The sequence below is a fragment of the Symphalangus syndactylus genome, chromosome 20, assembly GCF_028878055.3.
Source record: "Symphalangus syndactylus isolate Jambi chromosome 20, NHGRI_mSymSyn1-v2.1_pri, whole genome shotgun sequence".
Classification (NCBI taxonomy): domain Eukaryota; kingdom Metazoa; phylum Chordata; class Mammalia; order Primates; family Hylobatidae; genus Symphalangus; species Symphalangus syndactylus.
The window spans coordinates 63339698-63360973 of record NC_072442.2 but is presented as its reverse complement, the minus strand read 5'-3'; the positions used below and the strand labels follow the sequence as shown (position 1 = coordinate 63360973).

General features: G+C 54.2%; 1 protein-coding gene across 6 annotated transcripts; it reads right to left on the bottom strand.

Annotated features, from left to right (window-relative positions):
• On the bottom strand, positions 1 to 20864 carry CAMTA2 (calmodulin binding transcription activator 2). Of its 6 annotated transcripts, none has more exons than XM_055255764.2 (23): positions 20343 to 20464; positions 19588 to 19682; positions 19276 to 19379; positions 15572 to 15639; positions 15353 to 15488; positions 14685 to 14771; positions 14278 to 14431; positions 13826 to 13960; positions 11983 to 12920; positions 10812 to 10938; positions 9368 to 9502; positions 6385 to 6500; positions 5585 to 5769; positions 5174 to 5252; positions 4766 to 4988; positions 4231 to 4535; positions 2347 to 2543; positions 1909 to 2092; positions 1635 to 1706; positions 1505 to 1525; positions 1153 to 1340; positions 911 to 985; positions 1 to 823 (listed from the first exon to the last, which is right to left on the bottom strand). In XM_055255764.2, the coding sequence occupies exons 1-23, from the start codon at positions 20345 to 20347 to the stop codon at positions 760 to 762; spliced, it is 3693 nt and encodes a 1230-aa protein (XP_055111739.1). In that variant the 5' UTR covers positions 20348 to 20464; the 3' UTR covers positions 1 to 759. The 6 variants fall into 6 exon arrangements, with proteins under 6 accessions (XP_055111739.1, XP_055111740.1, XP_063485638.1 ...); XM_055255765.2 differs by having other exon boundaries at positions 14685 to 14756; XM_063629568.1 differs by lacking the exon at positions 1505 to 1525 and having other exon boundaries at positions 14685 to 14756; positions 20343 to 20864.
• Between the last annotated feature and the right edge of the window lie 412 nt (positions 20865 to 21276).

Genomic DNA, 21276 nt, shown 5'->3' with positions numbered 1-21276 from the left:
TGGTGCAGCGATGTTTAATGGCAATTCGTATAAACCAAGCCCATGCACAAGTAGAAAGTGCCCGTGGAGCCGGCAGGAGGCCCCCGCCGCGCTAGAGAACCACAAGCCCGGCCGTGCAGCCCTCCCCGCGGCGCCTTAAATAGATTCTTCACTATACTCTGTATGTTACAGTATGTACAAGACCCCTCCCCTCGGGGGACGGGGCGGACTCCGCAACGCGTTCCTATGTACACCACCTCCCCTTCGGCCCTGAGGTCGGTGGCCAGAGTCGGGTGATGGGGTAAGACAGGGCCAGAGAGGGAGGAAACAGACGCAAACATGCGGAGTCGGGTGGGGACAGGGTCAGCCCTGAAACACGAGGGGCGTGCGCAGCGAAGGCAGTGGTGGGAACCGAGGCGGATACATTCAGAGACGCGTCGAACAAATAAATAAGGCAAGTCAGGAGGGGGCCGAGTCGGGTGCAGGCAGGAGGAGCTGGGGAGCAGGGGCAGGCAGGGCTCCGGAGGTCACAGCGGAAGATGCAGGTATGTGGGGCGCGGGTCTTCTGGAGCCAGGACCAAAAGAGACGGGGCACGACCAGGAGGGACGAGGAGAGGGGTGTGGGAGCAAGGCGTGGGGAGGAGGGAGGAGGCCTACAAAGGGCTCCAACAAAGGTGAACAGGAAAGCTGCCGACAGGGGCTCCCCCTGCCCCAGAAAGCCCTCTCCCTGTTAAGACTGCACGAGGCGCCCCCAGGGTGGTGAGAAAGGCGGTGGCCAGGTCATGTGGCCAGTCCGGGCTGGGGAAGCCCTTCCAGCTCCTGGTTCTGCTTCAGTTCCCTCATCCTGCAGAGAGAAAGATAGGAGTCAGAGGAGACTGGTGGATCAGGACGGGTGGCAGGGCAAAAGCCCAGGGGGAGAAGGGATGAGTACCTGTGTCGGCAGCGCCGCAGGAATCTCATGATCTTCCGGGCTGCCTGGTCCTGCTTCTTGGTGAGAAAGGAGCCTCTGGTGAAAGAAACAAAAGATGGACCTCACAGAAGGCATCGCATGCCTTAGGCCCCGCAGGAACCCTAGGCACGGAATGGCAGTGAGGCATGATGATCAAGAGGACGAGTAAGGGGGAATGGCGTGGACGCAGTGGGTGGGCACAGAGGGCTGGGGCTGGGCCCTACTTGTTGCGGGCAGGCAGGGTGGCCGAAGGCCGGTGGGGAGGGCCGGGCCTGCGGCGGTAGGAGCGGTAGTGCTGCTGGATAAGCACAGCCGCTCGGCGGCTCTGCTGAAATCGCTTCTGTTCATAGTAGCTTCGGAACTTGCTCTGGATCAGGATGGCCGCCTGGGTCATCTTCTTATAGAGTGCAAACTGCAGGGGTGGGGAGGAGGGACAGGGGCTGAAATAGAGGGATGGAGACCCAAAGCCCTGAGGCTCACCCAAGTTAGGCTGATGCAAGGCTCTTTCGGTAACCCACACACTCAAGGAAAGACTGAATCATCACAGACCTCACACTCACAGCTCATGCCTAATACCTTAAGTGCAATCCAGGTCAGCTTGTGGAGAGAGAAGGGGAGTTAGGGCTCTGGAAACATTCTGGAATGGTTAGGCGTGGGTGTGGGTTGGTGGGTTGGTGGTTACACTTTTGAGGGAGAAGGGTCTCACCTGCTTGTACTTCCGGTAACAGCGCTGGATTACAGCTGCTGCTACCTCCTGCTGCTCCTTCAGCCGCCGGCCCTGAAGGGAGAGAAGTCTCAGCACCTCATGACCCACATAATGGGATATCTGACTTGTCCCTCCAACTTTCCTGGGGTTCCCCTGACCCTTTACCCCATCCAAGGCCTGTCTGCACGACTACTCATCCTCCAAAAGCCGTGGGAGCCCAGTCTTCCCTGACTGGAGATTGTGTAATTCATCCCAAGACCCCTGCCCCTCTGACCTTGTACTTTCGGAAGGCCGTCTGGATGACTCGGGCGGCCTCATACAGTTCCCGCTGCTCATGATCTGATAGTGTCAGCAGGGCAAAATCACTTTCCATCTTGCCACTGGTAGATGCAGAGAGAAACTCTGCCCAGGAGGGTGCTGAAGGGACAGCCAGGCGACCTCGCTCAAAGGGCAGTTCGCTGTAGGGGGTAGGGAAAGAGGATGTCATGAAGCATCCGAAGTCCTTCCTCTGCCACCTGTGGATGGCTACGAAGGAAAACCACCAGCAACTGAGTCTGGAGAGTGACTTCAGAGTTCATCAGCCAGTTCAGTTCACTTCTCCAAGGCCCTGGGGCCTCAGCCAAAATGGAGCTTTGGCTGTGGGAAAGCCAGCTTTCTCCCTTCCTCCCATCTTCCTTTGAAGGGTCTGGAGGCTTTGTCCTGAGCTAGTCACCTGGGAGGGGTTGAGCTGGGGAAATGGTCCACATTCTCCAGGTAGCTGGCCAGCCAGGACATGGTCTCACTGAGCCCCACAGCCCCTGTCCGCTCCCGCATTGAGGCTCCAGCCTCGGGCAGCCCCACGAAGTCCTCTCGTTTAATCCGCTCTGGTGTGGCTTCGATGATCTGCTTGGCCAGTGAGATCATGTCCACCTGGATGACGGGAGAAACTGAGTGAGCCCTTAGGGGCCCCAACTGCCAGCTGTAACCTCAGCCCATTCCTATCTTGTTCCTTCTCTCCCTGCCAGGTGCTGCTGACCCTGTCTTTCTGGGCCACTGTTCTAGACTCATTCATTTATACTGATGGGGCTCCCACTTGGGGGTCCCTCTGTGCTGAGACGCTATGGAGAATATAGGACAAAAAGGAGATACTCCAAGTGGGGATTCAAAGCTGAACAAATGGAGGACTTGACACCCTTTCAGGCCAACCATCCACTGTCCTACCTGGGCCTGCCCCATGCCAGCTGACCAGCACATGCTCCCCATAGGCTTGGCTGTGCCCACCTTCAACTCTCCAAGAACCATCCCAACACTTGCCAGCTACTACCCGGATGAATGGCTCCAGTCTGGCCTTTGCTCCAGCCCTGAAGCCTGTACTCCAGCACTTCCTGCTGGACACACTCAACACAGCCTACTTGTGTAGTTCCTTAAGTTTTTTGTACTTAAAGTGCCACCCACTTACCCCATTAGTCTCTCTAAAGCAGGTATGTCCCCAGTCTAACTATTAGAGAAGTACAAGGCTATACTTGAAGATTCACTTTCATTCCACAAGACCTTCTTAGCTTTATCATGTGCAAGCCTCCTTCCTGCATCAGATCACTGCCAAATACCCTCATCTTGCCAACCTTACCTCTCCACATAACTCCCAGCAGCCCTCCGTCATCTTGGTTCTCCTAGAACCTTGTCCCTACATAGATCAACAGGTAACTCCTACAAACCAACTCTAACTGAAGATATTCCCCAGAATTTTTGTTACAGAGACACGGTCTCTTGTCCAGGCTGGAATGCAATGGCACAGTCAGCTCACTGCGACCTCACACTCCTGGGCTCAAGGGGTTCTCCTACCTCAGCCTCCCAAGTAGCTGCAACTACAGGTGTGTGCCATCATGCCTATTTTTTAAAAATTATTTTGTGAAGAGATGGGGTCTTGTTATGTTGGCCAGACTGGTCTCAAGCCCCTGGCCTCAAGTGATCCTCCCACCTCGTTCTCTGAAAGTGATGGGATTACAGGGGTGAGCCACCACACCCAGCCAGAATGTTTTTAAATGCTTTTTATATTTTAAATCTTACTATTTTGTCTTTTTTTTTTTTTTTTGAGACAGTCTCACTCTGTCACCCAGGCTGGAGTGCAGTGGTGCAATCTCGGCTCACTGCAGCCTGTGCCTCCTGGGTTCAAGTGATTCTTGTGTCTCAGCCTTTCAAGCAGCTGGGATTACAGGCACGTACCACAGTGCCCAGTTAATTTTTGTATTTCTTGTAGAGACGGGGTTTCGCCATGTTGCCCAGGCTGGTCTCAAACTCCTGGCCTGAAGTGGTCCACCCGCCTCAGCCACCCAAGGTGCTGGGATTACAGGCATGAGCCACCAAGCCTGGCCAAATTTTTTTTTTTTCCAACATCTGTATTGTGGGACCAGCCAGAATTTTCAACCTCTGCTGCCTCATGACTTCCAAGTCACATGGTCTGAAAGGAGCTAAGCAAAAGGCTACCTTGCCTGTCCCAAAATGAAGTAAATAGGCCCTTCCTAAACTGAAGCCAGACTTTGATTCTGCTTCATGGAAGTCGGCCTCACCCTTCCTACTCCACTTCTAGCCCCCATCACTCCGTCAATATAAGCAGTACCGGGATCACATCCACAGCATGTGGGCTGTCAGCGTCCTCTGGAGCAGCCCCATCATCTGAGGCTGGTAGGAGGGCAGGAGGGGAGGAGAGGGGCCCCTTGGAGTTGGTAGCCTCATAGTCCATGAGGAGTAGGGGGGCCTCTGGGACACCAGAGGAAAGCTGGCCTGGGGCCATGTCCTCCATAGTCATCTCAGAGGCTGGCAGAGGCGCAGGGGGGGGACTGCCATCTGGGGCACTAGAATAGGCTGACGTGACAGAGAAGGTGCCATCCGACAGCTCCGAGGGCGAGGAGACGCTGCTCAGACCTGTGTGGGGAGGGAAGAGAGTGAGGGCAGCCGGAGCCACGGCCATCCCTCGCTAGTCTCCTGCCTCCCCCATCCTGTTCTCAGTCCCCCTGTCTGTTCTTGCTTCTGTTATCTCCCATCCCTGCCTCTGTGGTTTGTCTCCTCTCTTACTCATTTCCCACACCCTTTGGCTTTGCCCTGGCCTATCCTCCTATCTACATCCCTCTCCAAAAGATTAGGGCCACCCTCACCAGTGTCTGGGCTGGAGGAGGGTGGGGATAGGGCAAGTGGGGGCTCCACCGAAGCTTCCTGTCTCTGTAGTTCCTCAAGGCAGCGGGCAAGGCGCACATGACCCCGGGAATGAGCCACAGACAATGGCAGACGGCCCAGAGAGTCAGGAATGCTCAGTGCCTGTCGGTTCCAACGGAAAAGGAGCACAGCAGCTTCCAGGTGTCCCAGGGCACAAGCCCACATCTGAGGAGGGGGGCGGGACAAGAGGAGAGGGAGGTGGAGGTGAGGTGAGGCCGGGGGCTCTTCCTCCAGGTAGTCAGGTCTTGACCCCAGCCCACCCCACTCCCTGCATTCCTCAGGATCTTCCTTTTCAAGGGCAGTTCCCATTGCCCACGGCCCCACGTGCGCTCAGAAATCGTCATCCTCACCAGAGGGGTGCAAGAGAAATGATCCACATTGAGCGGGTCAACCTCCTGCTCTAAGTCCAAGCTTCCAGTCTCCACACTCCTGGAGGGTTTGGGAGAGAGACAGCAGAGCCCAATGAGGGAAAAAGTGGGCAAAGTAGGAACATCAGAAGTAAAAGCACTAGGAGGCAAGCTGTACAGGGACGGTGGGAAGAGGCAGTCAAGGACACAAGTTTAAGGAGGTCAAAAAGTCAAAGTGTTGTAAGTCAGGATATGAAAGTTACCCAAAATATTAAGTCCTCTCCCAACCCCCTCCCTTCCCACAATGACCCCAGCTCCCTCTTGGTAGGGCCCCAGGTCCTCCAGTTCCTCTTCAGTCCCCTGACACTTCTGTCCCAGAGGCTGCCCATCCCTCACCCAGCTGCCCTTGCTCACCGCCACTGGCTCAGGGTCTCGATGAGGCGGGCATAGCCCTGGGCAGCAGCCAGGTGCAGAAGGCTCATGCCCCGGAAGGGGCTTCCGTGGGCCAGACGTTCAGGACCCTTCCAGGTGGAGCGTGGGATCATGCTTTCTACCAAGACCACTACCCGTGCTTCGAACCCAGGCCCCTGGCCTTCATCCTGCGATATACACACTCTTAGGCAGAGACCCAGGTATCTACTCCCCTGGCTTGAGATGGCCTTGGCCACCTCACATCTGTCCTCCCAGCTTCTAATTTTGCCTCCTCCCCACATGTCCCACTCTAGGATCCCATCAGTGGAAGTTCCTCTGTGGCCTGTGTCTCTTGCTCCCACAGCCACTTCCTCCAGCAGCCAGACCTCACACAATCTTGCCCATGTGCCTTCCCATCAGCTCAGATTAGTGCCATGTTCACACATGGCTTCTCCCCCTCAGAAGCCAGAGCCTTCTCTGAGCCTTAGCCTTCTTCTTTCAGAAACTTGGGACCCACAGAGATCTGAGCCCCAGTGCTCCTGACCCCTCCCCCACCCTCTCCTTCCCCTCCACCCTTCTTCAGACCAGAAATAGTCTGAAGCCCGTCATGCCAAGAGGGTGCCCAGAATAGCCACTCTCGCCACAAGGTGGGGATGGGAACAGGGCGACGTCAGGGAGAGGGAAGACAGGCTGAGGAGGCTGGGGACAGGAGAGGGAAGAGAGTCACGGGCACTAGACGTTTTCTTTAGCTGTGTCCTCCCCTTGCTCCCCGCCATAGACCACCTCCCTCCTCGCAGAAGTACCTGAACTGGAGGAGTGTCAGGACCCTGGCAAGGCACCTGCCCAGCTGCTGCGATTTCTGCCATCCGCTTCTCCATCTGCTCCAGTCGCTCTAGTATGGACATCCGGAACTGGTTGTCTGAGGGGGAAGGGGTATGGGAGGCTGAATGGGCAGAGTCTAGGTGATGCCCTGAACACCAAAAGTAGACTTGTCCCAAGATCTGGGGATGAGGACACAACCATATTCTTTTATCCTCCCCAAAACAACAGCTCCTTTACCCCTTCACCTAAATAAAGCCCACCAGGACTCAGTCCTTAAACTAGGGCTGTTAATACTACCCACCGACCTAGAACCCGGATCTGGAACCAAAACTGTTTCCTTCAAGGTACAGAGGTAGTAGGAATTCCCAATGGTCATCCAGCCTCCAGCTGTCCCAAATCCCACCTGTACACAGTCTTCCCCCCAGCCTTTTCCTAGGTAAAATGTTCTGTCAGTTTTTGCAGCAGATGCTACCTTTGTCCCCCATGGTGAAGGTGAAGGATTCCAGGGTCCCTCCCCTTTAATAACCACTGCCCCCAAAAGCTCAGGGACTGTGATTTGAAAAGCACCTCCCCTTCCTCCCAGCCCCCCACAGCTGTCCACAAAGACGATGGTGGGGGACGGAAGGTGACAGGGATGGATAGCCATATAGCCATGTCCATTTCTCCTCCTCCTCCTCCCCCCCCATACACAAATACATACACACGTACACACATCCCCCCAAGCTATATCTGTCCCCTCCTGAGATCAAACAAGGACAAGAAGGGGAGGCGGGAGGGCATCAGAGCTGTAGGAAAACAGACATAGAAACAGGGTGGAGGTTAGAGATGTTCTGAGATGCCAGGATAGAAAGGGATGAAGGTACACAGGTGATAATAAGGGACGAAGACAGAGGATGATTAACAGAAACCCAAGGAAAGCAAAGGGAGGAGAGAGAGCAAAAAAGATAAAGTGAAGGAGAAGAGAGAAAGGACAAAGGGGGGCTGGGGGAAAGTGCCAAACAAGCAGTAAGAAAGGACGATAAAAGACAGGCAAGTTAAGATTGGTTCAAGAAGAAATGGAAAGAAGAGGGATGGAAGACTTGTAGGAGAGATGGTAAAACGCGGATTAGACAGGGACAGAGAAATAAGGTGATGAACAGTCACAGGGCAGGACAGAGACAGAACAGGACTGAGAGACCTGGCCAGATCCCAAAGTAGGCAGACTCAAGTCAGAGACAAGCAACCCAACACACTCAGGCTTTGTGTGGGGGCCAGCTCCAAGAGTGAGGCAAAACTAGGGACCAGAGCTCCGGAGAGAGAAGTAAGGACAGAGGGAGACTAAGATAACACAGACGGCAGCAGAACTGAGAGAAACCAAGAGGCAACAACAAAGACACCAGGAGGAAGAGAGAGAAAAAAGCAAACCTTGAGAAAGCAGAAAGCAGCAGGTGCAGACAGAAACAATGTTCAAGGCCACAAGAGAGAGAACCAGTAACAGGAACAAAAACAATCCCAGATTTAAATAAATAAATACACACACACATAGATACATGTATGTGTGTGCCTCTGTGTTTGTGTTAGTACACCATGTTATTAGCAATGGATATCACTGAGAAGTAGTAGTATAGGAAATTTTTTTCTTTTTTTTGAGACGGAGTCTCGCTCTGTCGCCCAGGCTGGAGTGCAGTGGCACAATCTTGGCTCATTGCAACCTCCACCTCTCGGGTTCAAGCAATTCTCCTGTCTCAGCCTCCCGAGTAGCTGGGACTACAGGCACCCACCACCACGCCTGGCTAATTTTTATATTTTTAGTGGACACTGGGTTTCACCATATTTGTCAGGCTGGTCTCAAACTCCTGACCTCAGGTGATCCACCCACCTTGGCCTCCCAAAGTACTGGGATTAGAAGCATGAGCCGCCTCGCCCAGCCAGAAATTTTTATTTTCTATTTTGTGCTTTTGTGTAATTTCCAAATTTCTGTTAATGAACACGTCTTTATAATCAGAAGAGGAAAAACAATAGACATTTAAATATGTAAGTACAGCCAGGTGTGGTGGCTCACACGTGTAATCCCAACACTTTGGGAGACCGAGGCGGGGTGGATTGCTTGAGGTCAGGAGTTTGAGACCAGCCTGGCCAACATGGTGAAACCTCATCTCTACTAAAATCACAAAAAAGGGCCGGGCGCGGTGGCTCACGCTTGTAATCCCAGCACTTTGGGAGGCCGAGGCAGGCGGATCACGAGGTCAGGAGATCGAGACCACGGTGAAACCCCGTCTCTACTAAAAATACAAAAAATTAGCCGGGCGTGGTGGCGGGCGCCTGTAGTCCCAGCTACTCGGAGAGGCTGAGGCAGGAGAATGGCGTGAACCTGGGAGGCGGAGCTTGCAGTGAGCCGAGATCGCACCACTGCACTCCAACCTGGGTGACAGAGCGAGACTCCCTCTCAAAAAAAAAAAAAAAAAAATCACAAAAAATTAGCCAGGCTTGGTGGCAGGCGCCTGTAATCCCAGCTACTCGGGAGGCTGAGGCAGGAGGATCGCTTGAACCCAGGAGGTGGAGGTTGCAGTTACCTGAGATCGCGCCACTGCAATCCAGCCTGGGAGACAGAGCAAGACTCCGTCTCAAAAAAGAAGAGAAAAATAAATAATAAATAAATATATAAAGTTGTGCATAGCACCTATATATTGCTCTAGACCCTGTCCCTGCCCTGCCTCTTGGCCTTCCTTGTCTAGATTCCACCCTTTGGGATGGAGACGGCAGGTCAAGAACTGGTATAAAAATGACCCCAAGATTTATGGGGAAGAGGAGGTGAGGGAAGTTTGCTGCCGCATTTAGAAATCACTAATGAAACAGGAATTGAAAAAAAAAAGAATGGTAAAGTGGGGGCTCAGTGATGGCCACCCGAACCCTGAGTGGTCTAGGAGCATGTCATGCTCTAAGGCTGTGGGCCTGATACTTGGGTTCAGAGGGCTGGGTACTCACCGTCCAGTGACAGCCAGTCAAGTTGAGTACTAGGCAGAGACAGGAATCGGCGGGCTCGATACTCAAAGAGCACAGAAGCAGAAAGGGGCCCCTCCCGCCCTGCCACCTGCAAAGACACCAGCCCTACCTCATGGGCTGGAGAGGGCAGGATCAGCGAGAAGGGCTCTTTCCCTGGCTCCTTCTCGGGCTACCTGTGTCAGCCACAGACAATTATTCCATAGTTATTTCCCCTACTGCCCTGCTGTGGGCCAAGAGGCCCCTGGCTTCGGTGGCCTTGGCACTAACTGGGAAAGGAGTCTATTCGTTTGAGAACTTAATACATACTATGGGCTAGAGATCCCTTGGATTCTAGACCCTGTAGTTGATGATATTTGTTATTCAGCAAGAAGGTTTGGAAACTGAGGGTTAAGAGACTAGTTGTGAACAATTTGGTGTTGGAAAATCCTCTTGATCCCCGGATCGGAGTCCAGAAGTTATGACCCTGTTACTGAGATGGAGGAAAGGGGAGCTAGCTGCTCATGGACAGTGTCCAGTGGCCATAAGCATGGAACCAGCAGGCCCTGATCCTAAGACCAGGTGCTGAGACTTTTTCTCCCAGTCCCCAGATTCTCTGGTCTCATCCCCTTTCCTTACACACATGCTGGATGCTGCTGTAGAGACTGGGGGAGAACACACTCGTAGACAGCAAAGCTGCCAACCTGTCACTTTGGTGGTCCTTGAGGTCCCCTAGTAAGGCTGATTTTTGAGTGTAGGGTAAGGGCAAGGCTGGTGGCAAAAGGGCAGAGACAAACCTTGGCAATGAAGTCTAGGCCAGTGCTGTCCAATAGAACATTTCTGCAGTGACAAAAATGTTCTATATCGTCACTATCCAATAGGGTAACATGAGCCATGTGTGGCTACTGAACACTTGAAATGTCGTCAGTGAGACTGGGGAAGTGAATTTTAAGTATTCTTTAACTTTAATTAATAGGCACATGTGGCTAATGGCTACCATACTGGACAGCACAGTTCTAAAAGCCAATATCCTTCAGTCCCAAGACTGGTTAGAGGAAACCCACATTTCTTCTTTCTCACTCCCCCTGGATTGGAGTTGGAGACTCTGGCTCTAAGCCAGAAAGCCTGGACAGACATTAGAAATCCCTCTGGTCAATGCCTAACCTTACAGGAGGGGAGGCCAAGGACCTCAGGAAGGATCAGACTCATCTGAGGTCACTGGTTAGCTAAAGAGTAGATTTCTTGGACCAGAACCTAGATCTTCTGACACCCAAGTCTGGGCTCTTCTGCCTGCTGGGAGAGCTTGGGGCTCAACCTCGGGACTGGATGAAGTCCTTGTGCTCTTAAAACAACCCATTTGTTCCCAGTGCTTTCTGGAAACCTGGAGGTCCTGATCTGTCCTAACTGCCCACATGTCAGTCCCTCCCCCTACGGTTCCCAATCCTCATACCGGGACAGTAGCAGCGTAAGACACCAGGCTGGACAAGTGAGGCTGGCACTGCGATGTGATCAAAGACACACGAGTAATGCTCGGCGGCTTCAGTCCAAGGACCTGTGATGAGCACCTTGACCCCACCCTGCAGACAGAAGTCAGAGACAATGTGACTGGAGCTGGGCTTTCATCCACTCACTCATTCATTTATTCAGACCCTTAGAGGGTATCTACTATATGGCAGGTCCTGTGCTAGAGTCTGGGGGTCCAGGGATGGACAGGACCCAGTGGGGTGAGGTCAGTTAGTCTATCCCTCCCCAACATTCCTGCCAAGTGGTTGCCTGGTCTCTACCTGAATCTGCCACAGCTGGGAATTCAGGGCCTCCCCCAAAGCTACCACAGAGCTGTCACCAGAAGGAAGTTCTGTTCTTGGGCTAATTCACCCCCACTGTACTTCCTCCTTTTCCTCTCAAAGGCAGCATAAAACAGAACTTCTCCAGTGCTGAAGACAGTCTTTCAGCTATTCAAAGTCTGCAATCACATCCCTGATGTTTCTTTTCTTCTCCAGGCTGCACAGCCCCAGTTCCCTACCCCTGAAAACAGTCAGGAAGGGAATGAGGTCCTAGGAGACTCCAGAAACCATGCTAACACGTGGAAGGGAGAGGAACAGAAAAAAGGTCAAGTTGCTGAGGACTCTGGAAACAGGAAAGCAGCTTCATTCTACATAAAAAAAGAGATTGGCGGCTGGGCACGGTGGCTCACACCTGTAATCCCAGCACTTTGGGAGGCCGAGACAGGCAATCACCTGAGGTCAGGAGTTTGAGACCAGCCTGGCCAACATGGTGAAACCCCATTTCTACTAAAAATACAAAAATTAGCTGGGCGTGGTGGTGCATGCCTGTAATCCCAGCTACTTGGGAGGCTGAGGCAGGAGAATTGTTTGAACCCGGGAGGCGGAGGTTGCAGTGAGCCGAGATCGTGCCATTGCACTCCAGCCTGGGCAACAAGAGCGAAACTCTGTCTCAAAAAAAAAAAAAAAAAAAGATTAGGTAGAGGACTAAGAAGCCTAAAAAGCCACGAAAACAGGGAAACTAGGTCAAGGACCACAGGGTAAGAGTTAATACAATTTGTTTTGGGAAGTCAGAAAACAAGTGGGAGGGAGACGGGAGGAGATAAGCCTGAGTCTCACCTCTGGGTAGGACCACTCTGGGGAGAAGTCTGTGATGGTGCTAAGAGCAGGAGAGAGCTGGGGGGTCGGAGCAGGGATGCTTGGAGCTTCGTCACTGATGAGTTCTCCCATAAGGTCTGGGAATGATGAAAGACTGAAGGGCTCCAGTTCACTGGCCCCAACAGGTCCTCCAAACAAGGCCTCTCCTCTTCCTACCCTGCTTGATGGCTCCAAGGGGGCAGGTGAGGGTGGGGGTGAGGGAGGGGGTGAAGGTATGGGTGGGGCAGCCCCGTGACCCTTGAGCTCCTCCCCACTGTCATCATCTTGGATGAAGAAGCAGTTTCCTCTTCTCCCACCTGCTCCTGACTGTGGTGGGGGACCCCGAGCAGCTGCCTGGGGCTCCAGGGCAGCAGCAGGCTCTAGGGCAGAACAGGGGGTATGAGTGGCCTCTGCCTCGGGGAATTCTGGGCTTACTCCCTGCCCCCCTCCATATGTCTGGCCCCTCTGGGGACTGTTGAGAAAACGATCGGGGTCAAAGGCAGGACTGGGAGGAGCCGGTGGGGCAGAAGGCTCAGTGCCTACAACCACTGCCAAACTCATGGAAGGCCTAGGATCAGCCTGGGGAGCCAAGTGCCTGGTGGGCGTCAAGCCCCCAGCCCGCTGCTCCAGTCCTGTCAGGAGGAGGATAGCAGTGCCTCCTCTTGAAGAACCCCCTCGAGAAGTGGGAGGGCTAGGTCTGATTTCTAGGGGCTCTGCAAAACCTGATGAGGAGGAAGAAGAAGAAGAAGATGGGGAGGTGTGTGCCTTGGGGAGCTCTGGGGGAAGTGGGGCTATCAGTGGAGGAGGCTCTGGGGGGTGAGGGTGGGGGATAGAGGTCAGGGTTAAAGCTCGGGGCTCCACTTTGGGAGAGATGATGCGGTGTTTCGTGCTGCTGCATTTGTGGGTAAGGCTCCCAGAACCTGGAGTGGAGAGGAGTAGGAAGGAGAGGAGATAAGACACATCATTCTGCACCTTCTCTACCTTGAAGCCCTTAAAAGTATTTCCTGGGACGTCCCTATAAACCAGAGGTGTAGGCCAGGCGCGGTGGCTCACGCTTGTAATCCCAGCACTTTGGGAGGCCGAGGCGGGCGGATCACGAGGTCAAGAGATCGAGACCATGGTGAAACCCCGTCTCTACTAAAAATACAAAAAATTAGCCGGGCGTGGTGGCGGGCGCCTGTAGTCCCAGCTACTCAGAGAGGCTGAGGCAGGAGAATGGCGTGAACCCGGGAGGCGGAGCTTGCAGTGAGCTGAGACTGCGCCATTGCACTCCAGCCTGGGCGACAGAGCAAGACTCCGTCTCAAAAAAAACAAAAAACAAACCAGAGGTGTAATACTGATTGTAGCCACTGGGAGGCATCAGAAATGTCTGTTCTCTACCCCTACCCTTCACTGCCCCTCCCCCTCTCCATTTCCCCTCAAAACAAGCAGGACCAGAGATACGCTGCAGAGAACTGAGGGCTTGGGAGAGTAGCTAAAAGCAAAAGCTAAAGGCATAGGAAAAGGACAAAAGAACAGAACCAAGGGGGTGGCAACTAGGAGGAAGGCTAAGGCTGGGTGTCACTGGTGGTGCTGAGGGGACAGCAATTGCTGAAGGTAGAAGACAGGAAGGGCAGAGGCTGCCATGACAGCTGAGTGCAAGGCTGGCTCCGAGCCAGTGTGCACCCAGATGGGAACGTCTCTGTTCATCTGGCCCATCTTCCTGGGACATGCAAAAGACTTGCAAATCAGCATGCAAATCCCATCAAGATGGATATCCCCCTGGCTTGCGTAAGAGCCGTGTGGCTAGGTGGGAAGGCAGCCAAAAGGTCAGGGAGTAACTTACCAAGTCCCCCACTGCAGAGACAGGCGTGGGTTCGGGGCGCAGGCTTGGTTGGGTGGGTGTCCAAAATCTGCTGCACCAGCTGTTCTACAGAGAACTCTTCTGTTCCATTCCCACAGCTCCACTTGATGCCATGAACTAGAGAAGTTAGGGGAAGTGCTGTGGGATCCCCAAGAAACAGGCCCCAGAGTACCTTGATGGCTCCTCCAAGCACCTGACATGCTTCAAGACTTCTGGCCAGGTGAACAGAGGCCAGCAGCCTCAAGACTGCTCAGATATGTCGCTTTAGTCCTTTCTCCGTATTCTAATACCTGAGAACACACCGGGAATCCTAGCACCCTCCCAGCTTGGAGGGAGATGATCAGCCCTCAGGCTTTGGGTCCAGAACCATGGCCCCTCTGGGAGCCCTGTTTCTACTCTCCCCTTGGAGCTCTATCCCCACCCTGCTGCCTTACACATGGGCTTCAGCTGTCCCAACAACTCCTCCCGGGACCACTTCAGCCACTCTCGACGGTCGCTGCTGATGGAACAAAAGATGGGGCTGCAGCCCTTTCCACAGTCCTCCAGGGCTGGGACGTTCAGGTAGTGCACAAGGACGATGTCAGGGTTCTGAGAGCATAAGGGGACACACAGAGCCATGGGGTCCTGAGGTCCAGGGGCTCAGCTTCCTAATCCTTTCTTCCTGGGCACCCTCCTAACCTCACCCCCAATTTCTGACTCTCTCCATCCCCAAGCCCCTTTCTCTTCTTCCCAGGCTCCTTTCCTCACTCAGAACTTAGCCATCCTTTCACTTCCTTCTTTCAGACCCATGTCCCTCAAAGAGTCAGGAAGAGTGTGGCTCCCTGGGCTCTTCCGTCCTTACCTGGAGCAGCCAGTAGCAGCGCCGATGGAATGTGGGGACGATGGAAGAGTGAACGTAGCAGCCATAGAGACACTGCCAGGAGACAGGCTGGGGTGGGGGGAGGGCTAGTCTGCTCCCCAACTCTTCCTCTGTTCAGTCCCTTTGCAGGAATCCCAATCTTTCCACCAGTTCCTCTTCAACCCTTCCCCAACCCTCACCCCCACCTATTCCCCACCCCTTTTGAATCCCAGCAGCCCTGAGTCATAGATGAGCAGTGGGGCTGGGGCCTTATAGTGAGGACCAGATCTGAGATATGGGACTATCTAGAAACCAGAGGGCAGAGCAAGAATGCCTCTGAGATGAGGGGCAATGATTTGGGGAAGAGAAACCTGTGCTGAGAGCATCATTGCTGGGATCCCTGAGGGAAACACAAGAGCAGTGAGGGGCCTGGGCATCAGTGTTCTGGAAGGGAGGCATGGCCTACAGCCTGGAGAGTTGAGTCATGGAGAGAAATGGGAAGTGGAGAGTGGCCAAAGCAATGTCAGCCGGCCCAAAGTGAGTGAGAAGGGAAGAGTAACTGGGAGGGGGCTGAGGTGGACAATGCCACCAAGCCCTGGTCGGGCTAGAGCCCAGCTAAGGGTGGAGGAGGGCAGGCTCGGGACGATGAGCTGCACGTCTGACTCTCTTACCTCCATGCCCTGGACCTTCAGCTTCATGTGGTCCTCTCGGGTGGTCTTCCCATCCTTCCGCTTCTTCCAGAGGTAACCATCCTTCCGATATTTCACCTTCTTGCGATTGTAGAGGATGATGGAGCCATTCTGAGGCCTGGGAAGGGAAGTGTTGCCCTGGAGTTCTGTGAGCAGAACCCAGGACCCCTGCCACTCCCCCATGTTCTCAAACTTTCTCACCTTGTCTTTGGGGCACAAGATAGCCACTCATCATGCTTCTCAAAGGTGATCAGGTAGGATGCAATCTCCTGTAGGAGAGGAGGCACTCAGGTGGGCGTCTCCTTCATAGAGAGTCTAAGCCTGGCCTCTTGGTCATCCTGTCAGTGTCTCACTCTCTGCTGAGTTCTGGCAGCTAGTGGAGGATGCTTCCAGGTATCTGGACCCAGCAAGACCCACTGCCCTCCTAAGGACCCTCTTTTGTCCTAAGACAAAAGTCTAACATTTTATCTTTCCCTTACTCCCACCTGGGGCCTTGATCTTGGGGGCAGGTCCACATTCTTCATCATACATTCATCATACTGTGAATTATTTTACTCTCCAAAAATCTCATTCCTGTGCCCCTTTTTTTTTTCTTTTGAGACAGAGTTTCACTCTTGTTGCCCAGGCTGGAGTGCAATGGAGCGATCTCAGCTCACTGCAACCTCTGCCTCCCAGATTCAAGCAATTCTCCTGCCTCAGCCTCCCGAGTAGCTGGGATTATAGGCATGCGCCACCACGCCTGGGTAATTTTGTATTTTTTTTAGTAGAGACAGGGTTTCACCATGTTGGTAAGGCTGGTCTCGAACTCCTCACCTCAGGTGATCCACCCTCCTTGGTCTCCCAAAGTGCTGGGATTATAGGCGTGAGCCACCGCGCCCGGACTTTTTTTTTTTTTTTTTCTTTTGAGGCAAAGTCTTACTCTGTCACCCAGGCTGAAGTGCAATGGCATGATCTCGGCTCACTGCAACCTCCGCCCCGCAGGTTCAAGCGATTCTCCTACCTCAGCCTCCAGAGTAGCTGGGATTACAGGCACTTGCCACCACACCCGGCTAATTTTTGTATTTTTAGTAGAAATGGGGTTTCACCATGTTGGCCAGGCTGGTCTTGAACTCCTGACCTCAGATGATCTGCCTACCTCAGCCTCTCAAAGTGCTGGGATTACAGGCGTGAGCCACCACTCCTGGCGTCTGTGCCCCTTCCTGACTCAAAAAATTTCAGTGGTTTGACACTGCCAGGAATTTCAGATTATTAATTAATTTATTTATTTTTCTGAGACAGAGTCTCGCTCTGTTGCCCAGGCTGGAGTGCAGTGTCGCCATCTCGGCTCACTGCAAGCTCCTCCTCCCAGGTTCACGCCATTCTCCTGCCTCAGCCTCCTGAGTAGCTGGGACTACAGGCACCCGCCACCACGCCCGGCTAATTTTTTGTATTTTTAGTAGAGACAGGGTTTCACTGTGTTAACCAGGATGGTCTCGATCTCCTGACCTCGTGATCCACCCGCCTCGGCCTCCCAAAGTGCTGGGATTACAGGCGTGAGCCACTGCGCCTGGCAAGAATTTCAGATTCTTTAGCCTGACTCCAAGGTTCTCCCCAACAAAGGATCAAACTTTCACTGTTCCCACTATTTACCCATATTGCCCCTACAATTCCTGCCAGATAGATCCACTGATTCCTTCCTGAACATGCTTTGAATAGTTACCTCCTGCATGTTAGTGCCCTACAAGGCAGGTGCCACGTGCACACCTCTCCATATCTGGAAATCGTAGCCATTTTATAAACCAAACCCCTTTTCAGATGCTCCATGAAGCCCTGCTGACCACACTGGCCTTTCCTAAAGGCTCTATAGCACTTACAACAATCACACATACACACATCCTTTTCCTGACAGTCCTCTTCTGACATCAAATTGATAAATATCAACAACCAACTACATACTAGGCAGTAAGTATGCAGAATGCAGAAAATGTGTAACACAAGGACTGTGCCCCCTCCAGAAGGAGCCAGTATCAGTGGTGGTTAAAAACAAAGGTTCCGGCCGGGCATGGTGGCTCATGCCTGTAATCCTAGCACCGTAGGAGGCCGAGACAGCAAATCACTAGGTCTGGGGTTCGAGACCAGCCTGGCCAACATAGTGAAACCCTGTCTCTACTAAAAATACAAAAATTAGCCAGGTGTGGTGGCGCGCCTGTAGTCCCAGCTACTCAGGAAGCTGAGGCAGGAGAATCACTTGAACCTGGGAGACAGAGGTTGCAGTGAGCGGAGACTGCACCATTGCACTCCAACCTGGGCGACAGAGTGAGACTCCCTCTCAAAACAAAAAGCCAGGCTCGGTGGCTCATACCTGTAATCCCAGCACTTGGGGAGGCCATGACGGGACGATCACCTGAGGTCAGGAGTTTGAGACCAGCCTGACCAACATGGTGAAACCCCATCTCTACTAAAAAATACAAAAATTAGCCAGGCGTGGTGGCTCATGCCTGTAATCCCAGCACTTTGGGAGGCCGAGGTGGGCAGATCACGAGGTCAGGAGATCGAGACCATCCTGGCTAACACGGTGAAACCCCGTCTCTACTAAAAATACAAGAAAATTAGCCAGGCCTGGTGGTGGGTGCCTGTAATCCCAGCTACTCGGGAGGCTGAGGCCGGAGAATGGTGTGAACCTGGGAGGCAGAGCTTGCAGTGAGCCGAGATCGCGCCATTGCACTCCAGCCTGGGCAACAGAGCGAGACTCCATGTCAAAAAAAAAAAAAAAAAATACAAAAATTAGCCGAGCATGGAGACATACACCTGTAATCCCAGATACTTGGGAGGCTGAGGCAGGAGAGTCACTTGAATCCAGGAGGCGGGGATTGCAGTGAGCCGAGATCGCGCCATTGCACTCCAGCCTGGGCAACAAGAGCGAGACTCCGTCTCAAAAAAAAAAAAGGCCCTGGAGTAAGTTACATAAACTATGAGGTAAATCAGTTTCCTCATCAATAACATAGGAGCAATAACAAGGCTTGCTCTATAGCACCATTGGAGGATTAAATGAGACAGGGCAGGCCAAGTGTTTAGCACAGTGCCCAGTATGTAAGGAATACTTTATTGGCAGTAGCTTTTGTTTTTACCCAGGTGGCTATGCCACAGAAAAGAGGGCTCCTTCAAGATCCGTGTCTTTTTTTTTTTTTTTTTTGAGACGGAGTCTCGCTCTGTCACCCAGGCTGGAGTGCAGTGGCGCCATCTCGGCTCACTGCAAGCTCCACCTCCTGGGTTCACGCCATTCTCCTGCCTCGGCCTCCCGAGTAGCTGGGACTACAGGTGCCTGCCACCACGCCCGGCTAATTTTTTGTAGTTTTATTAGAGACTGGGTTTCACCATGTTAGCCAGGATGGTCTCGATCTGATCTCGTGATCTGCCCGCCTCAGCCTCCCAAAGTGCTGGGATTACAGGCGTGAGCCACCACACCTGGCTTTTTTTCTTTTTTCTTGAGACAGTCTGGCTCTGTTGCCCAGACTGGAGCGCAGTGGCGTGATCTCAGCTCACTGCAGCCTCCGCCTCCCTGCCTCAAGTGATTCTCCCACCTCAGCCTCCCGAGTAGTTGGGATTACAGGCGCACATCACCATGCCTGGCTGATTTTTTGTATTTTTAGTAGAGACGGGGTTCCACTATGTTTGCCAGGCTGGTCTTGAACTCCTGACCTCAGGTGATCCACCCGCCTCAGCCTCCCAAAGTGCTGGGATTACAGGCATAAGCCACCATGCCCGGCCAAGATCCATGTTTTTTATACCTCTCCTATGATCCCCAAAGAGCTTAGAATGGTGCTGTGCACTTAGGAGTGTTGACAGACACAGAAAGACCCCCCCACTCACCCTCCTCCAGCCTACTAGGTCTTGCTGGGCCCCAACCCCCAGCCTCCCTAGAAAACCTCATTTGTATTCCACCGTAGCCTCTCTGGAGGCAGCAGCGGGCAGCGAGGAAGACACTCCAGCAGCTTCTTGGGGAGAAAGATCTTCAGGTGGTGGCTGTTTTCTAAAGGGAATTAGAAGGGAGGGTTTAGTATGCTACCCTGGGGCATCCCTGTGATAGTCCAAGGGGAAAGGGCTGAAGGCAATACAGAGCACTGGGGAAAACTGAAACCTCACTAAGCAGAACAGAGAATCCAAGAATTAGAGGGCCACTAAAGCATGGGGAGAATGAAAAGCTGTGGCTACATTGGGAACCTGGTTTGTGAACTTACCAGCAACCTCGGTGGTGTCCTTGGTATTCATGGTGAGGGCTCCAGGGGGCAAGGTCACCCCCGGCCTGAGGGGCCGGGGGGAGGGGGAGTCTGTGCTGGGAAGGGAGAGAACAAGGTCATGACAGAAGCCCCCACATTAATCCAGGATGAGAAGTATGAGGTAGGGAGTGAGTATAGAACTGGGTCATAGTATCTGAGAAGGATGAGGAAAGGGAGGGAGGGGCTGACTGTGATGTGACAGTAGAAGAGAGAACCACACATGGTGCCCGGAGCCAATATGAGTGAGGAGACTGGACAAAAAGAGTGAGCAGGAAGAAATGGGTTGGGGTGGGGGAGGGGAGAAGACTGGCAGGGCTGGGGCCTCAGAGGCCCTAAAGCTTGAGCTTTTGCACAGACTGGGGCTCTGGTTGGGTCAGGTCCCGGGGGTTGGGACTCAGGCCATCCGGTCGTTGGAGGATGGTTTGGCAAGAGAGCCTGGATCCTGGGGGCAGGGCAGGAGATTCTACCTGCGGTAGAAGCTAGGCCTTTAGAAGACACACCCTGAGTTCCTTCTCTATTTGATTTTTCCAAGGGGAAGGGCAGATCTGATAATTGAACCTAACCTATTCTCTCCTCCAGGTTGGTTAGGACCTGATAGAATCTGGGCCAGACACCCAGATTCCCACCCTCAGGACAACCCGCCCTCGGCTGACAGCCCTCTCTACCTCCCTCTCCCCAAACGCCTCTGCCTCCCCTGGCCTCCAGGCCTAGCCTACCCCATCTACCGCTCTGGCTCCAGCCTGAGCCCCCCGCCCTCCTCGGGGAACAGATGGGAGCTGGAGGAGGCTCCCAGCACGGGCTCCGCCAGGTGTCCAGGATGGAGATGGGAGGAGGCCCGTCGGGCTCGGCTATGTGCAGTGAAGCTGGGGTTGGGGTAAGGACTCCGCCCCAGGGCGCAGGTGCGCAGTCCCGGCTAGGCAGCCTGCCAGGGTGCGGAGCGGGAGCGGGTCCTTGGGCTGCACTTGGGCGGCGCCGGATCGGACGCTTGGCACTCTGGGCGGCCCCCCCGGCGGAGTGGTGGTCCCAGGGGAACCTCCGAGGTGGGAGGGTCCCGCCCGCATAGAGGGATGTTCTGGAAAAGCCGGGAGGAGAGTCCGCGGGCACGCGGTGGGCGAGGGACAGTGCAGGTGCCCGGTGCGGGGGTCTCCGGGACAGTCCCCGGCACGCGCTGGTCCGCCGTGGGGCCCTGCAGCGAGCGGCGCCCCCTGGCGCGGGGGAGGAGGACGGAAGCGGGAGGTGAGGGCGAACGGGGAGGAGGGACGGTGGTCCCCGGCGCGGCGCTCCGCGTCGGGACCTGGAGGAGCTGCGCCCCCTGGCGCGGGGGCGGAGAGGCGGGCGAGAGGCCCTGGCTCTTACCTCCCGGGGTCCCGCGGGTGACGGCGGCAGCGGCCATTCTACCCCACACCGATCCCCCTCCCAGCGCCGGCTGACAGCGGCGTCCGACGTCACTGCGCACGGGGCGGGGCCTCCCAATTAAGGGGAAGAGGGTCAGGAAGGGAACCGGGGTCAGCACACGTGGGGTTCTGGGTGGGGCGCTGGGCAGAGGGACTCGGCTTCTAGGGCTCTGAGGCAGGTCGAGGGACAGACTGCTGGGAAGTCCCCAAAAGGGCAGCAGCGCTGAGGGGCAGGATTCCAGGGTCCTGGAGGCGG